The following is a 25,322-nucleotide window of genomic DNA, read 5'->3' as shown; positions in this document are numbered from 1 at the left end:
GCTCATCCAGACATTTACTCACAAAACTGAAAACAACAATAAAAAACAACAGGACTACACGCTCACGTTCCTTCTCGGTTTCAGGTTTATGCAGCTACTCGGCTGCTTCTTGTAGCAACGTCTTTACCACTGCTTTGCATCTACATGACACTCTATTCGACAATCTACCGCTAATCATTTGTGCCAAGATCACACATCACCCCTCCAGCCCTCTCCAGGCGTCAGCATAGTCGCACCAGGCTTGTTGGCTGACCATCCATGAAAACCGCGTCACCTGTGCATTCATCTCAAGTCTCCTCACTCACACCAACATGGCGGGGGCCAATTTTTGCCATCTTCCCTCCGAGCTCGTCGAATACATCGTTTCCTATCTTCCACAACACGACATCTACACCGTCACTCGCTTAAACAAAGCCTTGTCCACTTTAGCTACCCCGTTCCTCTATCGCCATGTCGATTTGTACATCCCGCCTGGCGACTTGGCTCCAAGAATCGATCGTTTTTGCTTTAATATACTCAACAATAGCCGTCTGGCCGATCGAGTCATATCCTTACGTCTGGGTCTACATCCTGACAAGGCTGTTCATTCCGGACAGTATGTTCTGCGACGGGACTCCCACTTCGATGACAGCCTCATGTTCAGCAAAGCCATGGACGCCATGAGTAACGAGAGTTTGATTGCCGCAACCGACTACCTTCGTGATGCCATCGGCACGCGCGAATACTCCGCCTACGCAGCCCTCATCTTGCTTGTCTTGCCCTCTTTACGACATTTGGCAGTGGCCGACTACAAGGGCGCAACTTTGGATCACCTGCATACCGTTCTTCGTAACTTGGACAGTGTCACTACATGGAACCGCCGTCGGCCATCGCAGATGCTGATAGGGCGCCTTTCGTCTATCAAATCCGTGTCCATCAATATAGACAGCATTGGGGGCATGGCATATCGCAGGGATCCCTGTCGACCAACCCTAGACCACCTCATGAACCTACCAGCCGTAGAAAAACTGGAGATATCAGTGCCAGAAGGCCAGAGAGGCGGCACTTTTCTCTTTGCTAACCCGTCTGCTCAGCTGGTCCAGAAGCCCAAGGCTACGAATATCACCACTCTAGTCATCAAGCATTCGGGCCCACAGATCTCGATTCTGCGGTCTCTACTAGAGTCTACTCCCCACTTGAAGTCGTTGACGTATGACATGGCATTTTCAAGCAGTGCGGAAGCAAACAATGGGCCGTATTTGGTAGATCTCAGCACATGGGGCGATACGCTACGGCTTGTTATGCTGACCCTCGAGACCTTGGTCCTCAGTATAGAGTACTGCGACACAGCGCTCTGGGCCTTCAAGCAACCCAGGATTGGAGACAAATTTCTCGGGTATCTCGACTTGACCTACTTCACCCAACTCCGTACTCTGCAAGTACCGTTTCCCTTCTTAACTGGCGATGCGGATTTTTCCATTACCACGGAAATCTGGCCGCTTCTTCCGCCTACTCTGGCGCATCTATCACTACGAACGGACCTATCACATGCCCAATTCTCCTTCCCATTCGATACCTCCATTCTCCCTAGTGCGCTACCCTTTCACGAATCCAAAGAAGAGGCTTCCTACTTGATGAACGCAAGAATGGACGTATCGTGCATGTTCCAAGCGACGCTTACTCTTCTTGAACAGACTCCACACTTGCAAACAATCTCTGTCTGGCAGCCTGCGGACCCCTCACTAAGCTGGTTCGATGGTCAAGTGACAGACTTTGCAACCACGTGTAGAAATAAAAACGTCACCGGAAAACTCGTATATCCCATGCTACTTCGTTGGAAGAAGGCGCAGTACTGGGATCTCATCCGGGAGATTACGGTATTTGATCGATTGCATCCAGATCAGGATCGAGACGACAAGTTCTTCCGGGAGGAGTGGGAAGACATGCCGCTGGGTCTGTCCTCGCAGTACCATCTACACGCATTGCATTCGCATCAAGTCCGACTATATCGATGAAAGAGGTTCATTTTCTGACGAAAGGCGGTGTAGCCCCAAACCTCATGCTACCGAAGGTCAAATCATGTGATTCTATTCGTTTGTCCCATTAATCTTCTCGATGTTGCGTTTGCTAAACTTACCTTCACTGTCACTTCCGTGCACGGATCGCCTCTGTACATGTACATAACACTTCACGAAGCCGCGTATAATCTTCCTGTAAACCAGCTTCACTTCGCTTTTTCCCCTTCTTTGAAGACTGTCTAAGAAAGCCTGGTTACCCCAAAGCGGATGCTAGATGAATCGTGCGTCACCAGCATGCCCAGCCGCGCAGATAGGATTCGACGGGAGGAGCGAAAGGCACTGGAAGCGCTAGGGGTAAATAGAGAAGGCGAGAAATTATACGCCAATGTCTGCCTCGTGTTGAAGCCGGCCTTCCAGTGCTTCAGAGTACCAATGACAGAGCTTCGCAAGGAAACCTGGGGAAATGTATGCACTGCGCATTGTGAACAAAGCCAGCAGCTAACTTGTCGCTCCAGAACATGCTCAGCTCCGTCACGAGTGGGCCGCCCATCATCTTCCTGGACAAGTATCATCCGGCAGTCTTCGCCTTCTTCGCTCTCTTCCTCAACCATCTACCTCTGTGTCCATTTATCAACCTCGGTTTCACCTACAGAGGTTACTACTCCGCCATGCGCGAAAACGACTTCCATTACACTAACTCCATGACCAACATCGCCATGAGCTTACTCACCGACGCATCCAACGATAGTCAACTGGAACACGCGTCAGACGCTAGAAGGCTGGTGCATGCTTATGTCATGGGCCAGGAGATGCAAGCACCACACTTCCAGGATGCCATCATGAACGTCATTGCCAAATTCTTCCATCCAGATGGTCCACCAACACCCGAATTTGTCCTCTGGGTCTACTCCTTTTGTCCTGATGACAAGCCGCTTGGCCTCAAGAGATTCGTCGTCGACTCTTACAACTGGGCTGCTTGCTTTGATGTCGACCCTTTACCTCGTATAACCGCTTACATTCCGGCCTTTCAGCGCGATGCCATCCACGCTGCGACTGCTACTCAGATAGATCTATTGATCAATCCGCGAGATGTATCGAGGGGAACGGAGCCGCAAGATATCATCATCGACTTTACACGGTTGTACGATGTGCTTTGCAATGAACGTCAGGGTCGACTTAAGTGTCGTTATCACCATCATGGGCGCAACGAACTGTGCTTCAACTATATTGTTGATGATAAAGTGCCATCTCTGCATAGTGCTGGGATTAATTGGGGTGGCTAGATTGACTAGGAGGTCGAAATGGAATGGAACAAGACGTGCTCTCATCATGGATTGGATAGAAACTTTGAGATGTTTGATCAAGGAAACGAGATGATATTCTCTTCATTAACACAGCGCCATATATCAGAAAGTACAAGACAACTCCTTTGGCTATGCCTATTTTCCATCTCTCTCTCTCTCTCTCTCTCTCTCTCTCACATGACCCTGACGACTCACCCACCCCCATCAAACCAGATTCCCCCTAGCATCCTGCTCCCTCTCAATCGCCTCAAACAGGCTCTTAAAGTTCCCAGCCCCAAAGCCCTCAAAATTATTCCTCTGAATAATCTCCACAAACACCGTCGGCCGATCCATCAAATGCTTTGTAAAAAGCTGCAACAAATACCCGCCCTCGTCAAAATCAATCAAAATATCCAGCGCCCGCAACGTCTCAAAATCCTCATTCAGCTTCATACCCGCCTTCTTCAGCCGCGCCCTCATCTCCTCATAATATGTATCCGGCACCTTTATGAACTCGACGCCACGGGCCTTGAGATTGGTAATCGCAGCCACAATGTCCGGCGTGCGCAGGGCAATGTGCTGGACGCCCGGGCCGCCGTAGAAATCCACGTATTCCTCGATTTGCGATTGTTTCTTGCCCTTTGCCGGTTCATTGATGGGCATCTTGACGATGTCGCCGGGCGAGCTCATGACGATGGATTTTAGGGCAGAGTATTCGGTGCATATGGCCTTGTCGTCGACGCTCCAGAAGCGGTGGAAGCCGAGGACTTGTTCGTAGTAGGCGCATGCGCTTTCCATTTCGTCCCAGTCTTGGTTGCCGACGCAGTGGTCGATTGCGGAGAGGGGGATGGGTGGGAGGTGTTTGGATAGGGGGTCGATGGTGGTGGTGGGGACGGGGGCAAAGGTCGGGAGGAAGACGCCGGTGTAGGAAATGGGTTTTTGGATGAGGGTGTGCGTTGTGTCGCCGTAGGTACGGATGGTGGCCATGCGAACGGAGCCGTGGGTGTCGGAGACGGTGTGTGGTTCTTTCACGACGACGGCGCCGTTGTGCACGGCGGCCGTGTACATGGCGTCTACGTTTTCGACTTCAAAGGCTACGTCTTTGACCGCATCGCCGTGGCGTTCTTGGTGGGCGTGGATTTCGCGGAGCAGGGCCTCGTCTTCGGGGCTGAAGCGGTTGCTTTGCTCGAGACACCGGAGTGGCGATGTGAAGACAAAGGTGACGTTGCCGTTGCGCACGACGTGTGAGGCCGTTGCGCGCGATCCGGTTTCTAGGCCGCGGTAGGCGACGCGCGAGAAGCCCATGCGGGTTACATAGTATGAGGCGGCTTGTTTGGCGTTGCCAACATACCAGTGGACATGGTGGTAGCCGCGGTATGCAGAGATGTCTGAGGAAGGGACGGTGGAGGAAAGTTGGGGGGAGGAAGGGGGCGAGATGGCTGATGGTGCCATTGTGAATATTGTGTGACAAACTGCTGAGCCAGACGGTCTTCAAGGATAGTATGAACAGTCAAGATAACCTGTATATCGAAGAATGGGCGTAATGGTAGAGTAACGCTGAAGTGTAGTTGAGTTTGTACTGATCATGAAAGACGTCCAGCAGAGTGAACAACGTCCACCCTTTATCAACTACGCACCCAACCACCTCTCAATACTCGCTCCTGCAAATACCGCCATCTCTTGCTAGTAATTACCAACTCTGTCCCACTGACCGTCATCAACTTTGTTATGCCGAGCTCACGTGCAGTGACCTTCCTGATACACTCCCAAAGCGTGCCGTTGGTGTCCGCCAATCAGCGATCCGCCTTTAGCCGCTTTCTCGAGCAACACGGCAGGTTGTAGAAGTGCATGCAAAGAATTGGATGGTCGGAAGACGCGGGAGGATGCTTCGACTAGATTTTCTGCACTTATAGTGGTTCTTGCAATAGTTGGTGAGGCTATTGGGTTTGGTTGGACAAGGTGTAATGGGTAGAGTGGTGGCATTGCTGATGATGTTGCTGCGAGTGGTTCTGCCGTCAAGAGCCGCGCTTATAGCCTCCTTGAGCCGAAGCAACTACGTCCGCCATGTTTGATAGTGAGGACAAAAGAAACCCCAAAAGCTGCTCGCTCCTTCGGAATAGTTTCATGCTCATTAATCTCCTCAAACTAATCCCTTGAAAGTATTCAACTTTTGAAACTTCGACATATCCTCAACACACCCACCACATCCCAACCATGGCCGTCGACGTCTCCACCACCACCACAACCCTCAGCGCAAACGACAAACGCATCCTAGACGCCCTCTTTGATCCAGAAACACTCCCCTCCTCCGTCGCCCGCTCAAAAGACGCTGCACAAATCGACTCCTCCCTTCCCTCCCTCCCCACCATCTCTTCCCACCAACTATCCACCCTCGAAACCCAACAAACCGAAATAATCCGCCAAGTATCCAGCACATCCAGCCCTGCTACCCTAGAAACTGCACTCGAAGAGTTAGACAGCACAATCGCAACCTGGCCCACCTACCCTAGCGCCTACGTAAACCGCGCCATGCTGCGCCGACTACGCATCGAAGCCGACATGACATCCTCCTCTACAGAACAACAGCAGCACATCTTCTCCGTCGCACGCTCCGAAGACATCGAAGCGCTATTCACAGACCTCGGGTGCGCAATACAACATGCCTTGCCGAGCACTTCGCCCCAAGGGCCCGTGTCCCCCTACCAAGCCCGCATACTGCGGACCGCGTATTCGCATCGTGCTTTTTTGTACCTGAAGGCTGCGGAGACGGAGACGGGGCTGGGTGGGCAAAGTAAGACGGATTTGGAGGAGTTGGCGTCGAAGGACTTTGCGGCTGCGGCGAGGTATGGCGATGAAGTGGCGAGGGAGATGAGCGTTAGGACGAATCCATATGCGAAGATGTGTGGGGCCATTGTGAGAAATGCTTTGCGGGAAGAGAGGGAGATGGAGGGTTGTTGATGTTTGGAAGCGAGTCTAGAAGGTAGAAGAGTATAGTAGTTTAAGTAAGACTAGTAATATTGATACCATCAACTGTTTCTGCGGTTGTGTGGTAGTAGTTCGGCCCGGAGAATAATATTGAAAGGTTTCGTAATCACTTGCTTTTCATTACATGGGTAAATTCCAGATGAAATCCAATGTTCCATCGTCAAAGCCCTGGAAGCTCTGCTGATTATGATCAAGCCCAAATGGGGCCATTGCAGGGTCAAACGGGAGCGCAAGCCAGTCGTCATCGGGCATGAGGTCCGCAACATTATCGGCTAGTGAGGATAAACTTGATTGTCCAGCATTGTGGTTGTTGAGGAAGTCCATGCCAATTGTTGCGCTCTTAAGATCTGCAGATGTCGCACGTGATGGGAGTCGTGGAGGCCGTGATGAGACGACAAAACTCTCGCGGAGACGGGCAACATGTAGATCCAGAAGGGTAGCGTAGCGTGATGCAAGATGCATATCATCGAGTGTACCTGTTATCCATCAGTTAAGTCTCATTGCTTGTCACTTGGGATTGAATTACTAGCACGTAAAGCCCTGATAGCGGCGTCAAGAATGTCGAGCGACGACTGCAGTTTTTGGTTGCGAGATCCTAAACTCAGCCCCTTTATCAAGTAGATAGAAGACGTTGTTATGCGCAAGAAAATCCGCACAGGTGAATAACGGAGCGCCCCAGTCTCAGATAGCTGACACACTTTCTGAAGGATTTGGCAGCTCCCGTCGACTACTTCTTGAATGAAGTCGTAATCTCTAGGCTCTAGATTGAAGGGTAGATTATCCTCTTGTGGCACATCGGGATCGGTTTCGGCAAGAGTTCGCTCAACGACAGCTTGCATACCGAGTGAGTTTGTGTAGATGCGCACATATTGATATTCTATGTGGAGCATGTCATGTAGGCCAACTTTGAGCTCTGTGGGAATGTCAGCATTCGAGGCCATGTACCATGCATAGACTGTGCATTTCGCGCCTTCAACTTACTGCAGGGGTCCAAATACTTTTTTCTCCACGATGTGAGCAATGGCTGGAAGTGTTCTAAAAGTCCAATGTAGCGGCCAGTCCTCAGTAAGCTCCGCGTCGTCGCCGTGTTAGGATAGATGGTATCTGATACGGATCGAGCAAGTTTCGTGAGCTCGACCCATGCACTCATGAACGATTGCCACTGCTCTACCGCACCCGTTGCGGAATCTACCGGTATCTTCTCCATCAGGGCATGGTTAAGGCTCTGCGGAATCATGGAGGTACATCCCAATCGCCACGACAGTTGCTCGAGGAGTACGTATAGGAGCTTCCGAGCACGTATCCGACGCAGGATCAAGAACTCTGTGGTAGCTTTTGGATACGAAACTTGATCTTTGTCGATGCTAGCGTTGTCTTCGAAAAGACCGAGCTCCTGTGCTAAAGAGAGTGCACAGCCCATCAACATCCAAGACATACGATCAGAGCGTTTAGCGGGCTCAATAACATCTTCCAGCCATCGACTAGAGGTGGCGTCTCCTTCTAGTAGCCTTGCGCCCTCCTCTGTAGTGTTGTTCGCTCCTATCATCAATTCGCAATCCCAGCCATCCGCAGCAGTTGGAAAGTGAAGCGCACGCGGGTGCCACTCAGATAGCAAAAGCAATGCTTCGATGGATCCGATAGTCCGGCTTTGAGCCTTGGAAGGCTTGACCTGGCCAAGCATGATCTTCATGATGAAGCGCTGACATTGCTCCCAGAGCCTGTCGTGAACGAAGTAACCCCGAGATGCACCACCAACCCCGGGAAGAATGTTGTACCGTGAGGATATCATCAGAATGGTGGTACACAGGAATGGGTCCAGCGCTATCAATGCATAATGGTTCTCGTGATGTGAGTAGAACTCTCCTAGGATCGGAGACAAAGGTGAACAGTTTTTGAAAAACAAATCAACATATGTGACTGCCTCATGCGCTGAAAACCAGCCCATCTGAACAAAGCGACATGAGGTCCAGACTTTTAACGTCTCAGGCGATGGGGTTGACATTTGCACAGGCTGCGCCCTGAAGGTGTGAAATGGCGATGAGGGTGTCGCATTCTCGAATCCAGTTGGTCCAGACCTTGGAGTCTCATAGGCCTGAGAACCGGATTGTTGTTCATTATCCATGGCATCGCGGTGATGTGCAGCCTCAAACAACAGGTTCAGCGCATCGCTACCACTGGATACGACTGTCCTCATGACCGAGTTGGCTAGGTCTCCTTGAGATGAGGAGATGCGGCGCAGATGATTGTGTGGAGAGAAGATATCAGCGCGATGTTTGCTCGTATGTGGGCTATCGCCAGGGGCAAATTCAAGTGTCGAAGTCGACAACCTGTGAACGGGTGAAGGCTGGACATTGCTGATTGAGCCTGAATGTGGCCTGGCGGGTTCCTCTTCTACGTTGTCGCGCACTTCGCCAGGCTTCCGTCTCTTCACCCAAGATCTTTCAGACCTAAATACACATTCGCGCATCTCGCGCTTGCATCTTTGACATGGCGGCTTCAATTCACCGCCATCGGGCCCTGTGCCAAGAATGCATTTGGCTTTGCGTTGGCGGCAATTGATGCAAGCCTTGTATGCACGCTTGAAGTCTTCCGGATGGGTCCGCTTTTTCGAGCCAGTAGTGGCATCCTGTAGATCTGTGCCATTGACGGTGTCTTCAGCTGTGGACATATCGTACCGTTGTAGTGTGATTCACCGGATGGCGCAGGAGGTAAATTAGGTGAACGGTCTACGGTTAGGGGCGACAATGACGGGATTGCAGTGGGGTGGTTTTGGTAGGGGAACACAGCTCCGGCTACCCGCGGCAAACTTCTCCGGCCCAACTTTGCCGACGGTAGGGAAGTTGGACTTCGACGCTCGTTTGGTAAGCGTCAAAGCGGGTAGAAGATGAAGCCACTAGATGTTTTGCAGTAGCTCACTGTCATACACCCTCGAAAAACTATTCTTCTCGTTCATCTGCAGCGTCATGTTCGTTACGCTATGATAGGGGAGTCGTCATGATTACAGGAGCAAGGAGAGTCGGCTACTGCGGGGCGAGAACGGTACCAGTAGACAGTCTGCCGACAGTCCAGCCTACCTAGTTCCTTCTCATTCCTTTCTGTACTGCTAGAGGATATGCATGTGCCATGCTTATACCTGCATTGGAATATGTGGCTTTGCCGCGTGCCGTTTACGCTTTATTTGAAGGATGGTTGAGGCCTGAGAACGATGAACGAGGTTGACTGACAATCACTGTTATACTGCGGTTGCTCACTATAGATATAGTCTGCTGAGACTACTCGGAAATTTATGCGTTCTATGGCCCGGAAAAGGGGGAGATAAGCCGGTCATCAGCATCAAATCATCGCGTGAAGAGGCAGTTGGTCCAATAAGTCGTGATCGGTCACAAAGGACCTGTATAACTTACTTATGTCCTTTCCGTCATAGCTCTTATGATACTTCCACTGATCAGTCTGATCAGATAGTGCACATGATAGGTAATCACAGACTTTGTTGCGGGCCCTTGTTGACATCGAACTCACCAAGCAGCACAACAAAAGAACTCCCAAAAAGCCCACCGAACATCCCATCTCTGCGCAGAGGCTACTATATATTCTTATGACTACTATCCGACTACTACTACATAAGTATTTCAAAAATAAGAAAGAACCCCTGGTCTCAACCTGCAACACCAAGCACGCCACAAGCGGGCCGGTACGATACGCGTTTCAAGCCGCCTCCGGGTTCAAGCCAGCACCCGGTGAAACACATGATCTTCCTACCCCAACCCGCCGCCAAGCCGTGAGCCAAGAGCAGAGCAACCAAGCAAAGTGTGAACGCTAACGCTGGTCCCACTCCAGAGCGCCTGTCTCTAACGGCTTGTTGCGGCCAAGCGCCTATAGCATAGCTCCTGGGCGTCATGCCCTCTGTAAACAGTCTCTCGGTGCTTGCTTGTCCCGGATGGAAAGGTGATGCGGTGGAGAGGTGAGGCTCAGCTGGGTGCTGCGATGGAACTGCGTTCTTTGTGGCTAGAGTGGACAGTTGCGTCGACGAAGGATTGGGGATTCTGTGTATAAAAGGGAGGGACTTGTCCCGAGTAGACAATGGCAAACTCAGTAGCAATTGCTTCGACACCGGGTTAAGAGCGAAGCTCTGTTTGACTTTTTGCTTTCTTTAAGGAACCTCTGCTGCGCTACTGTTTTGCTTGCGCAAGGCGAACCTCTGCTTCCTGACGACTGGAGAGACTGGAGACGCTTCTCTGTGGATTTCATCTTGTCGACAAACCTCATCTTCGTGTGCTCTTTGGGAGACGCACCTGTAGCTTTCTCGAAGTGGCAGCAGTAGGCCGGGAGGATTGAGCTGTGTTCAAGGGTAACAGAGTCAGCAAGATCAGGTGCACACGCATCAACTTCACCGCGTATAGATTCACTATGCTCTGAACGAGTATAGAATTCATAACTTCGTATAATATACTCTCTAATATACTTAACATGGTCCAACCTGGGACGAACAGTACAAGAAGTGTTGATAGGCAACGGGTTACATGTTATTATCGAATAGCAATAAAGAACAAAAAAAAGAGTGAATAGTTGCCCCGATTTCTGAATCCCTAATCAAATTTGTATAACGCCGTGCATTGTTCCTAATTCTTACACATGTCATGAGGTGATATAATGCCCATTCGGGCGTGGATCCTCTGTAGCTGGGAGACGGAACGTAGCAGATACTCTGAAAAGTCTTCAAAACATCAGAATAGACGAGACACCGTCGCACTGAGACTTGCTACCGTAGACTTTCTGGAAGGGGCGAAGACTTTGCGTCGCATTAGGTGTGGACCATGACAAATACCATGGCTTGTCCGATAGCGTCTACAGGCATCCCTTTAAGCGAAGATACCAACAACAGACATTCCTGCTGCACCAAGGAGCACCCAGATGAATGCTACTGTCTTGTCGCGTCCAGTCAAAGTATGTTGAGCCTCCTCTGACAGGAAGTCCTCGGCTAGCAGATCTACAAGGGCCGCGTAGATAAGAAGACCCGATGAAATGGCATTGAAAACGCCTACGATGATCAAACCGAAAGCGCTGTTTGGGTCATACGATCCACGTGTGAGGAGTCCGATGGCCTGGCCGATAGGTGCGGTTGTGCCGAAAGCTACTACCAACAGCCATGGCTTCCAGCTGTTCCTAGGGTAAGGAACATCCGCAATACGGGTTCCAAGACCGAGACCTTCGAAAGCCTGGTGGAAAACAATGGCAATAAGAAGGACAATGAAACCCTCGGCAGTGATCGAGATGGTCATACCAACGAAGACCGAATGGAAGAGAATACCACCCTCAATAAGAGTGATCTGCAAAGACTGCTTCTTGAGAACCATGGGATCCACTGCCTGCTCAACATCATCGTCAAAGTACGATTGCGCCTGCGTGGGTGGTTGGGTCTGGTAGTTGGGCAAGGCTGGCATCGCGCGGTTGACCAAGCTAAGCATCTCATCGCGTTGGCGTACATATTGCTCGTAGAAAACGATGAACCAAGGCGGCATTTCAGACTGGGCGTCAAGCTCATCGCTGCCACCCTTGCGGGATGGAAAGTTATCAGCCGGGTAGGTAGACTCCTGGACCCATCCGCGCTTGTCGTCGCGCATGGCAAGCATCGTCTTCTGTGAGTCGTAGCTTTCTGTGCGACGAATAGGGTTGTTGAAGGCAGCCTCTACGCCCTGTACATGCTGGACTGGTCGTGGACCTCCTGAGAACTCAGCACCAGTAGCACCGCCATGGCTATGACCGCCAGTCTTTGAGTTGAGCCACATTTCGATAACGAATAGGATGAAGAGAGAGCCCATCATAATCACACCAGGTAACGCAGGATATTTTTCCGTGAAGAGGTCTGGTAGGCATGGGTCGCTGAGAGATGCGAATGCAGTTGGCAAGAGCTATGCATGTTAGCAAGAACTGTGCATACCTCTTAGGGATACTTACATGAGCGAATGCAGTGGCAATCAATACACCAGTACCGAAATGCTTACAAACAAAGAACACCTTCGGTGGGATCTTCATCCACTTGACCTTCTTGGCCACAACGGGAAAACCACAGCCCATGATGGAAGCGAAGAACACAATGACTTCACAAGCCAGTCAGTATATGAACATACCCGCCGCAGATGTAACTTACAAACCGCTCCCACATGAAGCGGGAAGTCATAGTCAGCGCCATCAGGATCACTGCCACACACCGGCTTTTCAACGACTACGTCGGGCATGTTTGCAATTAATAGCGTGAAAGGTAAACGTCTAGGGAACGTGTGTATTGAAAAGCTCTATCCAAAACTTGCCAGCAGTTTCGTCGCCGGCGACGATGGAAGAAAGAAAGAAGGCGAAGAGAACTTGGGGAGAGAACACCAAACCAACTCTCCAGAGAGCAAAACGAAGTGAATGAGTGCGAAGTCGAAGTTGGTGAGCTCCCGGCTCGGCACCAGCTGACTATATATTGCTTTAAGATGTTTGGGGCAGGGTGGACACCAACGATGATCTTCCCCCCAGACCATATAAGTGGGAGAAACGGTAGTGGCGCCTGGATACAATGGTCTGTGCACCCAAACTCCGCCTTCTAGATAGGTGCTTCATACTCAGGGACGCGGAGGTCCAGACGGTGCCAGGAAATAGAGGCTTGTCCAAGGACATTCAGGTTCCCGAATAAGCATTGTCTTGCGGCCACAAGGCCACATGTGGGATTGTCCATCGCCGAGCCTTCCAAGTTCATCGGAGACGACTGTCACGCGTTAGGTGCTCGGCATATGATCGAGTCGAGAGACACTAGGAGATGGGGTTTGATGCGGCTCAAGTCTCGTTTCTGCCGAGTGGTACAGCCTGTGCTAGATGGAGCCGCGAGGCATTGCAATGAAGCGTAGATAGAGAGTTCTGTTGCAGTTCCAGTTGGAGCTGGAGATGGGATTTAGCCAATGGGGCGCGGTGTGAATGTGTTGACGACCATAGCCAAGCACGGCTGGGCTCGAGCCGGTTGAGCATAGCTTGGCTGTGACCTATTCAGGTGGTTTTGAAACCTGGACAGACCCAGAGCGGGACCGTGGAAGATGTATTGTAGAAGATGTCTGTTGTAGATGTAAGCTTCTGCACGGATCAGCGCGTGCAATGCCTTCTGCCGGCGTCAGGCGCCTAAAGGGAAGGGGAAAGGGGAAGAACAGCTACTGTACGGTACGGTACCGGTACGATGCTAGATCTCACCCTGGCCAGGTGGAGCCTCCTCGAACGCCAAGACGTAACACCTAACATCAACCCTCGTCATGACACCATCTCGCATCCTGACCCGTACCAGATCGATTGCTTGACTGCTTCAGAGGGATCTTCAAGCTTTTTGGTCTACGTTTATGTCCACGTTGAATTGTGTTTTTAGAGAAATGCGCAATCACTGTGAGTACGCTCCGCTTCTCCGCACATGCAGAATCACCAAGCCGTTTATAGTACCAAGAAAGGGCTAAGCATGTCGTTTCCTTACCGTAACGAGTAATCTGACTCGATTGAGAGCCAGTAGTGCACGCAAGCGAATGCTTAGCGAGGTTTCAGCCTCCGCTTCACCCCTCCAGAATGGCTCAGTGAGGTGTGAAAGTGTGTAGAATCCCATCATCTTACCCGCCTTGCAGAAGATCTAGCCATTATATGATGCCTTTGGGCTTCGGGAGAGATAGGGCCGTAGCAATGTGGCGTTTGTGCAATTGCTTTATTACGTTGTTTGCCCGCTGCTGAGGTGGATACGCAACCTTCACCACTCCATTGTAAAGGCCCTAGAGATTGCCAGTTTCTCATACACCAATCCATACTATATTCGGACAACATGACTTCTGAATCACATGGTATGTATCATGAACCCAAACGCATGGTCTCGACATCTCTGACACCCTCCAGCCTCACCTGTTGGCCAATCCCAGAGCCAAGCGGGTCAAGAAACTATGGGCCCAGTCAAGGCTGATCAGCCCTTACCCAAGACATTGTCAAGTCATCCTACAGCCGCTGCCGAGCAGACGTCTGACGCTATTGAACGACTCACCTCTGAAGGCAATGCATCCATCCACTCAGCCAAGGACGATGCCACTGTCATTGTCAACGAAGATCCCTTGGATCTTGGTAGGCATCGTAGGGACGTCACCCAGAAACAGATGAAGGCGGACCATCCGTTGGCCAAGCCCAAGCATATGAAGGTCGGCTCGCCTATCTACCCCACGATTAACTCTTGCATCTGACCTGAGGCAGAAATTCTACACGAGACAAAACGCTTTGATCGATCAATTTCTCCAAAGTGGTGACGAGGAACGACTAGCCGCTCTCGACCATCTTCAGAATGGACCAAAAGTGCGCTTTGCTGTAAATGCATCTTTTCTCGTCAACTTTTGCTTGTTTATCATCCAGATGTACGCTGCTATCTCGACGGGATCGCTATCTCTCTTCGCTACAGCTGCAGATGCCTTCATGGATCTCGTTTCTTCAGTGGTCATGCTGGTCACGTCGCGCATGGCGGCCCGTCCAAGTGTATACAAGTACCCAGTCGGTCGTACACGCATTGAAACAATCGGTATTATAATGTTCTGCTGTCTTATGACGACGGTGGCCATACAACTCATCGTAAGCGCCTGGTCTTGTTTGGTTCTGACTGCCGCTTACATGCTTGCAGATTGAGTCTGGTAGAGCTCTTGGGAATGGAGCCAAGGAGTCAGAAGAACTCCATATCATTCCTATTGCGTTTGTGTCACTGGCTAGTGAGTCTATGTGACTTTAGCAATCATAGTCTAGACTAACATGAATAGTCTTCTGCAAGGGATCGCTGTGCGTCTTCTGCTTCATTTACCGCCGATACCCTGCAGTCCACGTCTTCTTCATTGACCATCGCAATGATATTATCGTCAACGCTTTCGGTCTTGCCATGTCTATTATTGGTAACCGAGTCGTTTGGTATGTCGATCCCATCGGTGCCATCCTAATTGGTCTCTTGATCCTCTTCTCATGGGCTGCCAATGCCTTCGATCACGTCTGGCTTCTTGTTGGCAAATCCGCGCCCAAGGACTTCATCTCAAAGCTTATCTACTTGGTTGTCACACATGACACACGCATCGAGAAGGTTGACACGGTATGTGTTTTGATCCCCGGTTTGGACACAGCACGCGCTAACCTAACTGCGGTAGTGCCGAGCCTACCACGCAGGACAGAAGTACTATGTTGAGGTCGACATAGTCATGGACCAAGACCTGCCTCTTAAAATTACCCACGACGTCTCTCAGACACTCCAGCGAAAGCTCGAAGGCCTTGGAGATGTTGAGCGAGCATACGTCCACGTCGATTACGAGAACGAGCACGATATCTACGAAGAGCACAAACCATTGTATGAAGTCACGCAGTCACGAACAATCAAGGAGCGCGTCAAAGCGATGCGATGGCTCTTTGGCAAACAACAGAAAGAAGTATGAGATTATTAGACGGATGCCTTAGTAAAAGTATTGCTTTTCTCGGTTCAATAGGTACTCACAAGGTCAGTAAAGCGAGCAAAAAGTACAGTAAAGGTCCATACAGTGGGGTAAAAGATTGTCTGTTCCTTAAGTATTGAACATGTTTCTATCGATCACGGCTGGAAGATATCTTTCCTTGCCTTACAAGTTTTTCAATCGCTCGGTCCAATCCGTTTGCTCAAACGTTCGATGATCTGAGGAGACTGTAGCGCCACAAAAATGATCTCACGCCATTAACTTATTATACAGCGCTCCACCATATTATCACGCCGACCCACTCCAAGATCCCATATGCGAGTTTTCGAGATCGCTCGCTGTTCCCTCAACATCCGCACTCGCCCTCCCAGCGACAACATCTTCGACGCCACTATCCGTGGTTGGAAGGACCAGTCTAACTCCTCGCCTTGGATTTTGCACATTGGTATCCCGTACCGGCTGTAGTGCCCGCCCCGACACCTGCTGAAATAGCTTTTCACTATCCTCAATCTCCCGCCTAGCGTCTTCCAGTCCCTCGCGTCCAGACTGTTTACATAAAGTCTTGCCTTTCCGTCGCCTGATTCGATCGCGAGCACTTGATAGTGTGGAGTCGCTATCTTGCTCTCCTTTTGCGGTGCTGAATGACGAAGACGAACTGGCCAAAAATAGGCTTCTAGGTGGTGCTATGGGACGTCTCTTTATTGTTTCATTTACATTTCGAGGTTTTGATGGATTCATCTGAATTTGTTAGTTTGAAGTTGCAGACTTTGTGTCTGAAAGGGATACCTTGTTGAGTTCGGTAAGATTTTCTGCCGTAAGGATTGAGGCTGAATCTGTCCTCTTCCACAGTCTTCCGCGACTCACAGCTGCCTCGTGATTTCTCTCAGCTTGAGCGAGCAAAGCACACTGAGTAGACAGGCTGAGTGGCTTCTGTTTTGACGGGCGGGCTGTCTCCGTCGACCCTTTAGGATCCCAAATCGCCGTCTCGACAGAGCGAATACTGTCATCGGATCGTGCCCGTCTCAAACGTGACTCCAAAGCCTTGCAATACTCTTTTCGCCTCTTACGTTTCTCGTCCGGACTGGCCTCCCTTGTTCCGTCCTGATTGAGCAAATTCTTCACCTTCTCTGCTGTACCTCGCGTCTTCTGCTCTTCTTGCCTTTTGCCTTTGTCGTGCCGTGCGGCTTCAGCTATTTCTTTTTGCTTTGTCTTGAGATAAAGGTTATTGATCCTTTCCCTGACTGCTTGCTCTCTATCCAAGCAAATGCCTGGGAAATAGCGTCCAATCGAGTGGGAGAAGTTGCGGCGTGCACTGTCGACATTGTACCAGTCGGTTAGGGCTGCGGTGTCTGAAGGCGACTGATTGAAGTTGAGGTGTGAACGGAGTGAGTTCATGCCCATTTCGCGTATGATGTCGGAGTCGTGAGGGAACGATGCCCAAATAAGGTTCATCTCCCAGATGGCCACGGGTGGTCCCATCATGAGACGCGTAAGGATGTGTGTGACTAGGTTTTTGACGCCAGCGGCGGGCAGTTCGAGCGCCATCCACGTGCGATAGATGGTCACTGCCACGCCGACGGAAGGTTGGGTGAGGAAGAGTGTCCTGGGATGGACGCGTCCGGCAGCTTGAAGCAACCTCTTCATTACCCACTTAAGACCAAGTGCGGATATGTCTCTTGATTCGATATTGATACCGACGTAGGGTGCGCGTAGAGCTACTGTAGCGAGGGATTTAGGTAGGCCACCAATAAATGGAACAGGGAGCACACATTCCCTGAGCTTGGGGATGAAGTGTAAGACTGCGTTGAGAGGAATATCTTTTGGGAGCGCTGATTCGACATCTACCTTTCGAATAGCGAAAACAGCGTATGGATGTGATAGTGCGTCAGGCGGGAGTGTGCTTGGGGGGAATTCAAGTAGGCCGGACATTATCGCGAGAGAAAGGGAAGTATGGGTTAAGAAATCAGAGGTGTTTTCGTAGCACAATATAATGATTTTGCGTCAGAGAAAATTCAAGAATATAATATATTCATAGGTGAAGGGCGGTACACTAACGTTTGGTTCCATGGGCGGTGAATCAGCACTCAGCATGGAGTACCGGTTGCCCTATATGACCCGATATACATACGGTGAAGACGGCCTCGCCGCATGATCACGCGCGTAGGTTTACTACTCACAATGTCGGATGCAGATGCGCAGACGACTTGGATGACCGAAACGCATGCATTGTGGCCGCACATCCAAGACATTATTGATCTACAATGTCTCATTGATAATTCTCGTAGCTACTCTTATTATTTACCATAATGCCTCAATTTTCCCTCATCACCCTTGCCACAGTGATATTCTTCCCGCCTCAGCTCAAACCTTGTTTCACAATCTTGAAGGTAGCTCAACACCATATCAAACATGTCACCACCACGAAACGAGGTGACAGGAGACGCTCTACGTCGATTCGCACTGCTAACAGCGCATTTAAGGCAACCAGGGAGCCCTGTAGTGAAGTCACTAAACCCTCTCGATGAGTTCATCAATGAGCAACAAAATCGACCAAAAGAGAAAACCTCAAAAGTAGGGCAAGTAGCTGCCATTTTCGAAGCGAAGATGAATAAAAAGGAGCGATGGGATGGGTGGTACTGGACGCCGCCCATTTACACAGAATTTGGGGTTGTTGCCAAAAAGAATAGGGAAAACGAGGGGGTTTAGTGATTCTGGCTGAGGCGGGGGAGAAATGAGAGGTTTTCTTATGTGTGGATTTTGGAGTAAGTTATTAGTTGGTTTAATGTATGCTCCAGTCTTGAGAGTGTCTAGCCCGATAGATGCCCTGTATGTGAATCTTTGAGCTATGAACGGATTCACCGGTCACTTACGCTCCTTGGGAAAGTGTCTGATTCACATGTGTGTCGATGTGATGAGTGTTTGAAAAGCTGATGTGGCTCGTGATACTTCTGGCAACGAACTTTCGAGGTGGTTCTCATTACATTGAACCTCTGAGCGAACGATGTTCATAAGATTTCCAGATACAATTTGACAGTTGATATGGGAGTGGCAATCACGTGCAGTCGCGTCGGTTAGCGTGGACCTCGGCGCGTCACCCTCGACTTGGAACATCCGACGTCATACTAACCAAACTGCACCACGTTTACACCCCGTCTACAATGACTGATGTATGGAGCGGGGATATATTGCTTCCTGATGGCAGAGCAATCGCTGGTGAATGTTCTCAGCTCCACCACACTCACATATGCTAATTTTTGCAGACGTCGTACTTTCTGCGCAAAATGTCGCGTCAACACCAGTAATTCCCGTGGGCATTGCTTGCTTGCGCTTTCTTTCCACGGTCGACACAGCCCGCATACCTCTATACCTGGCTGCTGGGCCCAGCTTAGACGTCTGGACATCAAGTGAGGCTACTGAGGAATGGTTCGAGTCGATACTTCTTAGCAAACCTGCAAGTGCAGTCGAAAGTTCTGACGATGCTGCTGCTGATGAATGGTGGAATCTGGCACGCTCGCAAGCTCCAATAGGCATTTTGGTGCAGGTACAAGATGCAGGAGAAGACAGGAATACTTCTCGAGTCACCGAGATACTCTTTTACGGGACAATCGCACCGCCCGACCATGGGGACCTGCCAACATCGTCCACCTCCACACATCTACTTGTCGGCCAGCTGCCCGAGCTGCGAGTTCATGCCCTCCCTTTGTCGTCCAACCTCCTGCACACCCAAGATGTCGATATTTCCAATCATACTGAGCCTCAGTTCCTCCCACCCCTTCGCGCACAAGTGCGCCCACCCACATCACCGAAACGCAAGCGCGATCTTTTCGAGGAGGCTACAATTGCCAACAGGAAAGTGAGAGGAAAGGGAGGTCAGGGCATCGCTGCTATTGCTGCAAGAGGGCATGAGTCGCAGCAATCATATCAATCCCGTAGGTCACTATCAATGGACTGGAAGGCCACATCCATCTCGGATCATCGCTCCGTATCTGCCAATGGCTCTCTGTCTCGACCCGCATCCCGCCAGCTATCTCGTTCTTCGAGCTTGACCTCCGATAGGCCTGCGAGTCGCAAGGGTCAACCAGATGCCCATGCCAAACGCTCCAATTTATCTCTAGTCGCCACGATCCCTCTCCAGCCCGAAGAGCCGACCACCGAGTCAAGGAACAAGGAAGCGCTGTCTAAAGTTGTCATGGCAGCTATGCGCATGCACGGCCTGCAGCAGAAGAAGGCAAGGTCCCGCCGCGCGTCTCTAGCGCCAGGTCTTCAACAAAATGAACAGTTGTCTGAAGAGGCAGCCGCAGAAGAATCCGCAAGAGACGACGAGTACAAACTAATCTACCACCAAACATACAAGGGTGCAGCATTAGCCTTGGTGAGTGAAGTGAAGGCGTGTATGCCGCACTATCGCTAAATCTAACAATCTCCTAGAGAAAACACATAGTACATAAGCCACTACACGCCCAACCAGACCGTTTACGCGACGTCGTAGAGAAGCTTCTCTCCATATTCCTGACCGACCCTCTCGCCGAACCCGTACCCTCAGCCACGCCCATGAATCCAGTAGCCACACCGGGCAGCAAAATACGCTTTGGTGTACCAGGATCCAGCCATGTGCATGAGCATGCAAGTCCCTTTGATCTGCCCAGCATCGGTCGAAGGCCGGGCATGATGAGATCGGTGACTGAGAGCCATGTTTATACGGGATCGCCTGTGAGCAAGAGGAAGACTGATGACAATACTACTGAACTTGGAGCTGTGTGAGAGGAGTTGAACGTTTGATTGGTTTTGACGTTAGAATCAGCTGAGAGCTGTGGGCAGGGCATTTACACGCGATGCGTGTGTGCGAAACGCCGTCCTGCATTCATTCGCGACACGAGCGTATCATGTTATTGAGACTTGCGTGAATTTTCCCCCAAGACACCAAGTCAAGTACCGCGGAAAGCAATAGAACACGCCCTTGCATACACGTCCTGATCGTAAGCGGAGTCCACTACGCACACCCACCACCACGCTCGGCCACCGCCTATACCAAACTCCAAAACGCATCTCGCAGATACCAAAATATGCATCCTCCGCCAGACCCAGTAACACCTGCATGATATCCTCCGAAACAAGCCTGCTCTTCACACACCTGGCACGGCGAGGAGTAAATCTTTTCCACTAGGCTGAACGACACGGCTTCCGTTCCAGCGTTGGCCTGGCATTACACGGCGCTATGACGGTGTTGCTGTCGATGCTGCGCTGGCGGTGACGTCTTGTTTGTGTGGAGAAATTGGACGGGCGGTGGTATTGGCGTCGATGTGGCTGTGAAGGACAGTGAGGGATCTATGGGATTGGGGGACTGGGTTAGTGATAGTGTGATTAAGTGGGAGATTGGTGGGTCAGTGCAGGTGGTTTGAGGCGAGGGTTGAGGGGGCATGGATGAGATGTATGGAGTAAATGTACACGGGGAAATATACAACTCACTTCCCATCCCCCCATCCCCATCAGACCACACCACAAAGCACAACCCAACTCCACCCAACCCAGACACTCAGCCACCCAATCAATCCACGTAAAAACCACAACAACAGATGTAAAAACTGCAAATACCATTACATATTCATACCCAACGCACCCAACATATCCACATGGCACAAGCACACCAATCAACTCCCTATCCCAGCCTCCTCAACATCTAACCCAACCTCCCAAACCACCTTGACCATTGCACTGCCCTTCATTTCCCATTTCAATTTCCCCCTCTACCCAGACATTTCCTCCTGCTAGACCTTCCCCTATTTTTTTTTCTATTCTTCCCGTCTACCCTAGGTAAACCAAGTAAACCAAGTAAACCAAGTAAACCAAGTAAACCAAGTAAACCAAGTAAACCAAGTAAACCAAGTAAACCAAGTAAACCAAGTAAACCAAGTAAACCAAGTAAACCAAGTAAACCAAGCATATCCACTACTCTGATGCACAGGCACTTGAGCAAAGGAAAAAACAAAAGGAAGAGCGAGGAAAGAAAGAAAGGATAGTGTATCTCTACGCCCCTTTCCCTCCCCTCTACATACCCTCCACAAGCGCACCATCACCAGCACCATCACCAAAAAAGCCCGAGAATCTCACAATTAAACTAAATTTTCTTTTTCAACGTTGTACCCGCCCAAACCACTCAGGAGGGAAAAAAGGGAAAAAGGAGATATTGTTACATGTAGACCAGGGAGATCAAGACATCAAAAAGAAAGCCCAGAACAAAGATTCAAAAAAAGGAGAGTCGAGAACCGAAGTCCGTGAGCCTAATTTGAGCCTCCCTCCGACACCCAAAAAAGAAAATCCCCCGCGGCTGGCTAGACGACTTGACTTTATTCCTCCTTGTCCTTTTTATCTCCTTGCCTTCCCTTTCCATGCCCTGACTACGACGACGAAGACGACCGAAAAAAAGGAAAAACACCAATCGAGTCCAAACTCCATCCCAGTATTTCCCTTTTTCCCCATCCTGCCTCGCTCAATCCGTCATCTTCCAGCTCGAAAACCACTTCAAGTGACGCCACTGGCTACTCGGGCCAACCATGCCAAAGCTAATCGCCCTAAAGAGCCAGTACAAGCCGATGATGAGCACATAGAGGGCGCCGTAGACGCCCCACTGCGCCGCCTTGCTGAGCTTGCGGGTGGAAAAGTCCAGACAGAAGCCCATGACGAGGATGGCGAACCACAGGGCAGGGTAGTAATGGTGCACATACGTGACACGGCCCATGGCCATGAAGGGAAGGTAGTGCAAGACCCAGCCGATGAGCGGGTAGATACCGGCATAATGGATCTGGTCGATTTCATCCTGCTTGAGATCCGTGTAGCCGCGCTGCCAGCGAATCGTGTAGAAGGCGACGATGAGGAGGAGAACGACCAGACTGGCGGTGCTGCCCCAGTAGACGGCGGGGTTCCCCAGGAGGTAGTACTTGACGACTGTCGTCATGTTAATGCTGTTCTCTCTAGCGAATGTTTGGGATACATACTATCATCGTTCCAGCCGCACATGCGGAGACCAGTGTGGAGGATGGGCCATTGCCAAAAGGCAGAGGCGAGGTCATCCTGCTTATCAGGGTCAGGAACAAGGGCATTATTCGAGGTCATCATGGCCACATTCAAGTGGATGAAGTCCTGGAAGAATGGAGACTTGTAGTCGCCTGGGTTGCCAGGTGGGACTGTGTGCGTTAGCATAGGTCCTCGTCATGGTGTCTTTTATTGACTTACGCCTCTCGTTGGTATGACTCTCAATGTTCCAGTGAGTGTAGACGTCACGAGGGTTGTTGGTCTTGACACAGGTCGTCTCAATCTGCTTGAAACCCCACTGAGGCAGGTTGACATTGCCGGCGCGGAGATAGCATCCAAGATCCTTGTGCTTGAGACGGAAAGCAGTAGTAAGAGTCCGAAGCCTGGAGTAATCCCTCGAAGCGGCGTCACGGACGACCTCTACAATCCAGTGGTCCTTGGTGTCACCGACGGTGACGTTACCGTAGCAGGAGACTTCCCAATCAGCCTTGGTGACCGGAGCGGCGACCTGGTGCGAGTGGAGGTTGCGACCTGTTTGAGCGTGAATCAGGCGAATAACGTCTTTGTTTCCAGGGAAGCGAAGCTCCTCGTCAGGGTGGTATTCGACTTCGTGGCGGTTGGGGTAAAAAAACCAGTCATTGTTGGCGTCCTTGTGGTGGTAGCAAGTAACCTGCTGTTGTGTAGATCCTTCTGGGTATGTCTGCACGTGGGAATGCAAGAGACCACCTCCATAACCCATGTTCTTCAACGTAGCTCGCGAGCCATAGGCAACCTCCAAAGGACTGTTCTTTCCAACCTCAGTTCCGCGCAAGTTGGCCTGGAAGAGGGAGCTCATCTGGGCATCTCCGGGACCGCTGTTCTCGAGGATCAAGAAGTGGAGGTAGAAGGAGAAGAGGTATACGACGAATGGGATGAGAATCAGGCCGAAAACGCGAAACGCTAGATGCGTGAATAATTCAATCTACTACAATTAGCGGGGAAGCCCATCCAAGTGATGTCACCTTCTTACCTTTGGCATCTTGAGGTCGCCAAACTTGTTCCAGAGATCTTCAATAGTGTAAAGACCGACCAAAGCGGTAACGAAGAATCCAACCCACTTGACACTGCACACACACCCAATTGAGACACCCGTCAGCATCAGCCACAGACCCCACTCAGGCGAGAAGGGATCCTTTTGCAGACGATGAAACTTGGACCAGCAGAAGACAGTCGTGAAGGTGAAACAGAGAAGCATGGAGTCGAGGAGAATGAAGCGACTGATGGTGGTGTACGAGTTCTCACAGAGGACGGCCAGGGTAACCAGCCAGACGGTCGGTCGGCGAAAGTTCAGTTCCTTTGCAGTAAAGTAGGCCAGGGGGACGCAGACGGCACCGAAAACAGAGTTGAAGAGGCGCATGAAGGTGTAGTTGAGCTCTTCGGGGTATTTCTCCCCAGACTTGAACTCGAATGAACCATTGTATCCCGCGAGATATCCCGAGAGACCGACAAGCATCTTTCCGAGCGGAGGGTGGACATCGAAGTAGAATTCGCGCTTGAGGTAGTGTGATCCGAACTTGCCGAAACTATGCCCTGGTTAGATTTGCAATGTACCGGGGCGCGGAAGGGTTCTACTTACTGGGCTTCGTCCCAAGTGACAATGGGGGACAGGCCAATCTTCCACATTCGCGTGAAGAAGGCGAGGGCGGTGAAGATTATCGGTGCCAGTATGAACTCATACTCATCGAGGAAGGAGATGATGCTGAAAGGCTGTGTCCTGGTTAGCCCTGGCGATTGCGTATTGCGGCTGCCCACTGCTCCACGGGCGCACTGCTAAGCAGGATGAGAGCAAAATACCTTTTCCTTTGACTTCTCCTTCTGTGAGGCCACTGGTTCGACTGACGCCGATTGTGGTGTGGCCACATTTCTCCTCCGCAACTCATCTGCCTGGGCTTCTGCGCCCGTTGTGCGCGCCGTTGTCGTCATGACAGACGATGTCTTTCAATGTTCCTATTCGCCGTTTAGGAGAGTCTGCTCGTTATCCGCAGATTATGGGGAAGGGCCGTGACTCGGGTTTTGAGTCTGGTGGGTACCGCTGGATGGTGATTGTGGTGGTGCTACGGGGCTTGCGCAACCACTGCAAAGAACCTGGGGAAAGAAGATGGATTAAAAGTGGCAAGTGAGCCGTAGAAAGAAACCGCGAAAGGAAGTAAGAGCATGGGGCTGCTCAAAAAAGGGAGAGAGCAGAAGTGAAAGTGAAGTTGCCCCTTGCGATGGTGGTAGCTGTCGAGGAGAAGGTGGGCTGTACGGAAATAGACTGTAGTACGAGCACCTTTTGGAAGCTAGCTTGGCCAACCGTGTGTGCAAGGGGAAACATGGGAACCGACGGGACACCTGTTGCCATGTCACATGACATTTCTGAAAATCCGTCCACCTGCAAGCCCGCACGTCTAGAATGGCTCCAGCACTTTGGCAATTCCCCCATCGTAGCACTTCGAACAATGAGCATGTCGACTTCGTCCGTAGTACTAGTATACCAATTGGGAAGGTCCCCCCCCTGCCACATCGGGCCGGCCGGTGCGATATAC

At 50.8% G+C, this 25,322-nt stretch overlaps 12 protein-coding genes across 12 annotated transcripts; 6 read left to right on the top strand and 6 right to left on the bottom strand.

Annotated features, from left to right (window-relative positions):
- Positions 1–311: 311 nt before the first annotated feature.
- IAQ61_001997 (uncharacterized protein) lies at positions 312–1,994 on the top strand (the record flags this gene model as incomplete). Its single annotated transcript, XM_003833810.1, has 1 exon — positions 312–1,994. One exon carries the CDS (start codon positions 312–314, stop codon positions 1,992–1,994), a length of 1,683 nt encoding a protein of 560 aa, XP_003833858.1.
- Positions 1,995–2,264: 270 nt separating this feature from the next.
- On the top strand, positions 2,265–3,502 carry IAQ61_001996 (uncharacterized protein; the record flags this gene model as incomplete). Its single annotated transcript, XM_003833809.2, has 2 exons — positions 2,265–2,462; positions 2,513–3,502. 2 exons carry the CDS (start codon positions 2,265–2,267, stop codon positions 3,278–3,280), a joined length of 966 nt encoding a protein of 321 aa, XP_003833857.2. The 3' UTR covers positions 3,281–3,502.
- A 3-nt stretch (positions 3,503–3,505) lies between these two features.
- IAQ61_001995 (uncharacterized protein) lies at positions 3,506–4,973 on the bottom strand (the record flags this gene model as incomplete). The annotated part of the gene is made up of 1 exon (XM_066095354.1): positions 3,506–4,973. The coding sequence occupies exon 1, from the start codon at positions 4,730–4,732 to the stop codon at positions 3,506–3,508; it is 1,227 nt and encodes a 408-aa protein (XP_065954838.1). The 5' UTR covers positions 4,733–4,973.
- Positions 4,974–5,494: 521 nt separating this feature from the next.
- On the top strand, positions 5,495–6,238 carry IAQ61_001994 (uncharacterized protein; the record flags this gene model as incomplete). Its single annotated transcript, XM_003833807.2, has 1 exon — positions 5,495–6,238. One exon carries the CDS (start codon positions 5,495–5,497, stop codon positions 6,236–6,238), a length of 744 nt encoding a protein of 247 aa, XP_003833855.1.
- Positions 6,239–6,385: 147 nt separating this feature from the next.
- On the bottom strand, positions 6,386–8,933 carry IAQ61_001993 (uncharacterized protein; the record flags this gene model as incomplete). Its single annotated transcript, XM_003833806.1, has 3 exons — positions 6,386–6,741; positions 6,792–7,178; positions 7,247–8,933. 3 exons carry the CDS (start codon positions 8,931–8,933, stop codon positions 6,386–6,388), a joined length of 2,430 nt encoding a protein of 809 aa, XP_003833854.1.
- Positions 8,934–9,920: 987 nt separating this feature from the next.
- IAQ61_001992 (uncharacterized protein) lies at positions 9,921–10,531 on the bottom strand (the record flags this gene model as incomplete). Its single annotated transcript, XM_066095353.1, has 2 exons — positions 9,921–10,413; positions 10,527–10,531. The coding sequence occupies 2 exons, from the start codon at positions 10,529–10,531 to the stop codon at positions 9,921–9,923; spliced, it is 498 nt and encodes a 165-aa protein (XP_065954837.1).
- A 343-nt stretch (positions 10,532–10,874) lies between these two features.
- IAQ61_001991 (uncharacterized protein) lies at positions 10,875–13,427 on the bottom strand. The gene is made up of 3 exons (XM_066095352.1): positions 12,414–13,427; positions 12,221–12,363; positions 10,875–12,174 (listed from the first exon to the last, which is right to left on the bottom strand). The coding sequence occupies exons 1-3, from the start codon at positions 12,499–12,501 to the stop codon at positions 11,125–11,127; spliced, it is 1,281 nt and encodes a 426-aa protein (XP_065954836.1). The 5' UTR covers positions 12,502–13,427; the 3' UTR covers positions 10,875–11,124.
- Positions 13,428–13,582: 155 nt separating this feature from the next.
- IAQ61_001990 (uncharacterized protein) lies at positions 13,583–15,928 on the top strand. Its single transcript, XM_003833802.2, has 7 exons — positions 13,583–13,669; positions 13,782–14,109; positions 14,162–14,454; positions 14,507–14,875; positions 14,925–15,009; positions 15,058–15,377; positions 15,433–15,928. The coding sequence occupies exons 2-7, from the start codon at positions 14,091–14,093 to the stop codon at positions 15,712–15,714; spliced, it is 1,368 nt and encodes a 455-aa protein (XP_003833850.1). The 5' UTR covers positions 13,583–13,669; positions 13,782–14,090; the 3' UTR covers positions 15,715–15,928.
- Positions 15,929–16,476: 548 nt separating this feature from the next.
- IAQ61_001989 (uncharacterized protein) lies at positions 16,477–17,658 on the bottom strand (the record flags this gene model as incomplete). Its single annotated transcript, XM_003833801.2, has 1 exon — positions 16,477–17,658. The coding sequence occupies one exon, from the start codon at positions 17,656–17,658 to the stop codon at positions 16,477–16,479; it is 1,182 nt and encodes a 393-aa protein (XP_003833849.2).
- Positions 17,659–18,138: 480 nt separating this feature from the next.
- On the top strand, positions 18,139–18,435 carry IAQ61_001988 (uncharacterized protein; the record flags this gene model as incomplete). Its single annotated transcript, XM_066095351.1, has 1 exon — positions 18,139–18,435. The coding sequence occupies one exon, from the start codon at positions 18,139–18,141 to the stop codon at positions 18,433–18,435; it is 297 nt and encodes a 98-aa protein (XP_065954835.1).
- A 431-nt stretch (positions 18,436–18,866) lies between these two features.
- Positions 18,867–21,061, top strand: IAQ61_001987 (uncharacterized protein). The gene is made up of 3 exons (XM_003833800.2): positions 18,867–18,942; positions 18,990–20,101; positions 20,158–21,061. Exons 1-3 carry the CDS (start codon positions 18,888–18,890, stop codon positions 20,488–20,490), a joined length of 1,500 nt encoding a protein of 499 aa, XP_003833848.2. The 5' UTR covers positions 18,867–18,887; the 3' UTR covers positions 20,491–21,061.
- A 720-nt stretch (positions 21,062–21,781) lies between these two features.
- IAQ61_001986 (uncharacterized protein) lies at positions 21,782–24,720 on the bottom strand (the record flags this gene model as incomplete). The annotated part of the gene is made up of 6 exons (XM_003833799.2): positions 21,782–22,671; positions 22,722–22,910; positions 22,960–23,719; positions 23,768–24,320; positions 24,374–24,504; positions 24,592–24,720. 6 exons carry the CDS (start codon positions 24,718–24,720, stop codon positions 22,217–22,219), a joined length of 2,217 nt encoding a protein of 738 aa, XP_003833847.1. The 3' UTR covers positions 21,782–22,216.
- Between the last annotated feature and the right edge of the window lie 602 nt (positions 24,721–25,322).

The sequence above is a fragment of the Plenodomus lingam genome (genome assembly GCF_022343315.1).
Source record: "Plenodomus lingam strain CAN1 chromosome Unknown contig_13, whole genome shotgun sequence".
NCBI lineage: Eukaryota > Fungi > Ascomycota > Dothideomycetes > Pleosporales > Leptosphaeriaceae > Plenodomus > Plenodomus lingam.
Note: the sequence above shows the minus strand (reverse complement) of the source record. Positions and strands in the feature narration are given on the sequence as shown.

Excerpts from the sequence above, each read along its gene's own strand:
- IAQ61_001991 (XM_066095352.1), bottom strand. The coding sequence starts at position 12,501 with ATGCCCGACGTAGTCGTTGAAAAGCCGGTGTGTGGCAGTGATCCTGAT. Across the intron at positions 12,364-12,413 it reads GCTTCATGTGGGAGCGGTTT|TCATTGTGTTCTTCGCTTCC; the intron begins GTAAGTTACATC and ends TGGCTTGTGAAG. Across the intron at positions 12,175-12,220 it reads TTGCCACTGCATTCGCTCAT|CTCTTGCCAACTGCATTCGC; the intron begins GTAAGTATCCCT and ends TAACATGCATAG.
- IAQ61_001990 (XM_003833802.2), top strand. Across the intron at positions 14,455-14,506 it reads CCAAGCCCAAGCATATGAAG|AAATTCTACACGAGACAAAA; the intron begins GTCGGCTCGCCT and ends GACCTGAGGCAG. Across the intron at positions 15,378-15,432 it reads GCATCGAGAAGGTTGACACG|TGCCGAGCCTACCACGCAGG; the intron begins GTATGTGTTTTG and ends TAACTGCGGTAG.
- IAQ61_001987 (XM_003833800.2), top strand. The coding sequence starts at position 18,888 with ATGACTGATGTATGGAGCGGGGATATATTGCTTCCTGATGGCAGAGCA. Across the intron at positions 18,943-18,989 it reads TGATGGCAGAGCAATCGCTG|ACGTCGTACTTTCTGCGCAA; the intron begins GTGAATGTTCTC and ends TAATTTTTGCAG. Across the intron at positions 20,102-20,157 it reads AGGGTGCAGCATTAGCCTTG|AGAAAACACATAGTACATAA; the intron begins GTGAGTGAAGTG and ends ACAATCTCCTAG.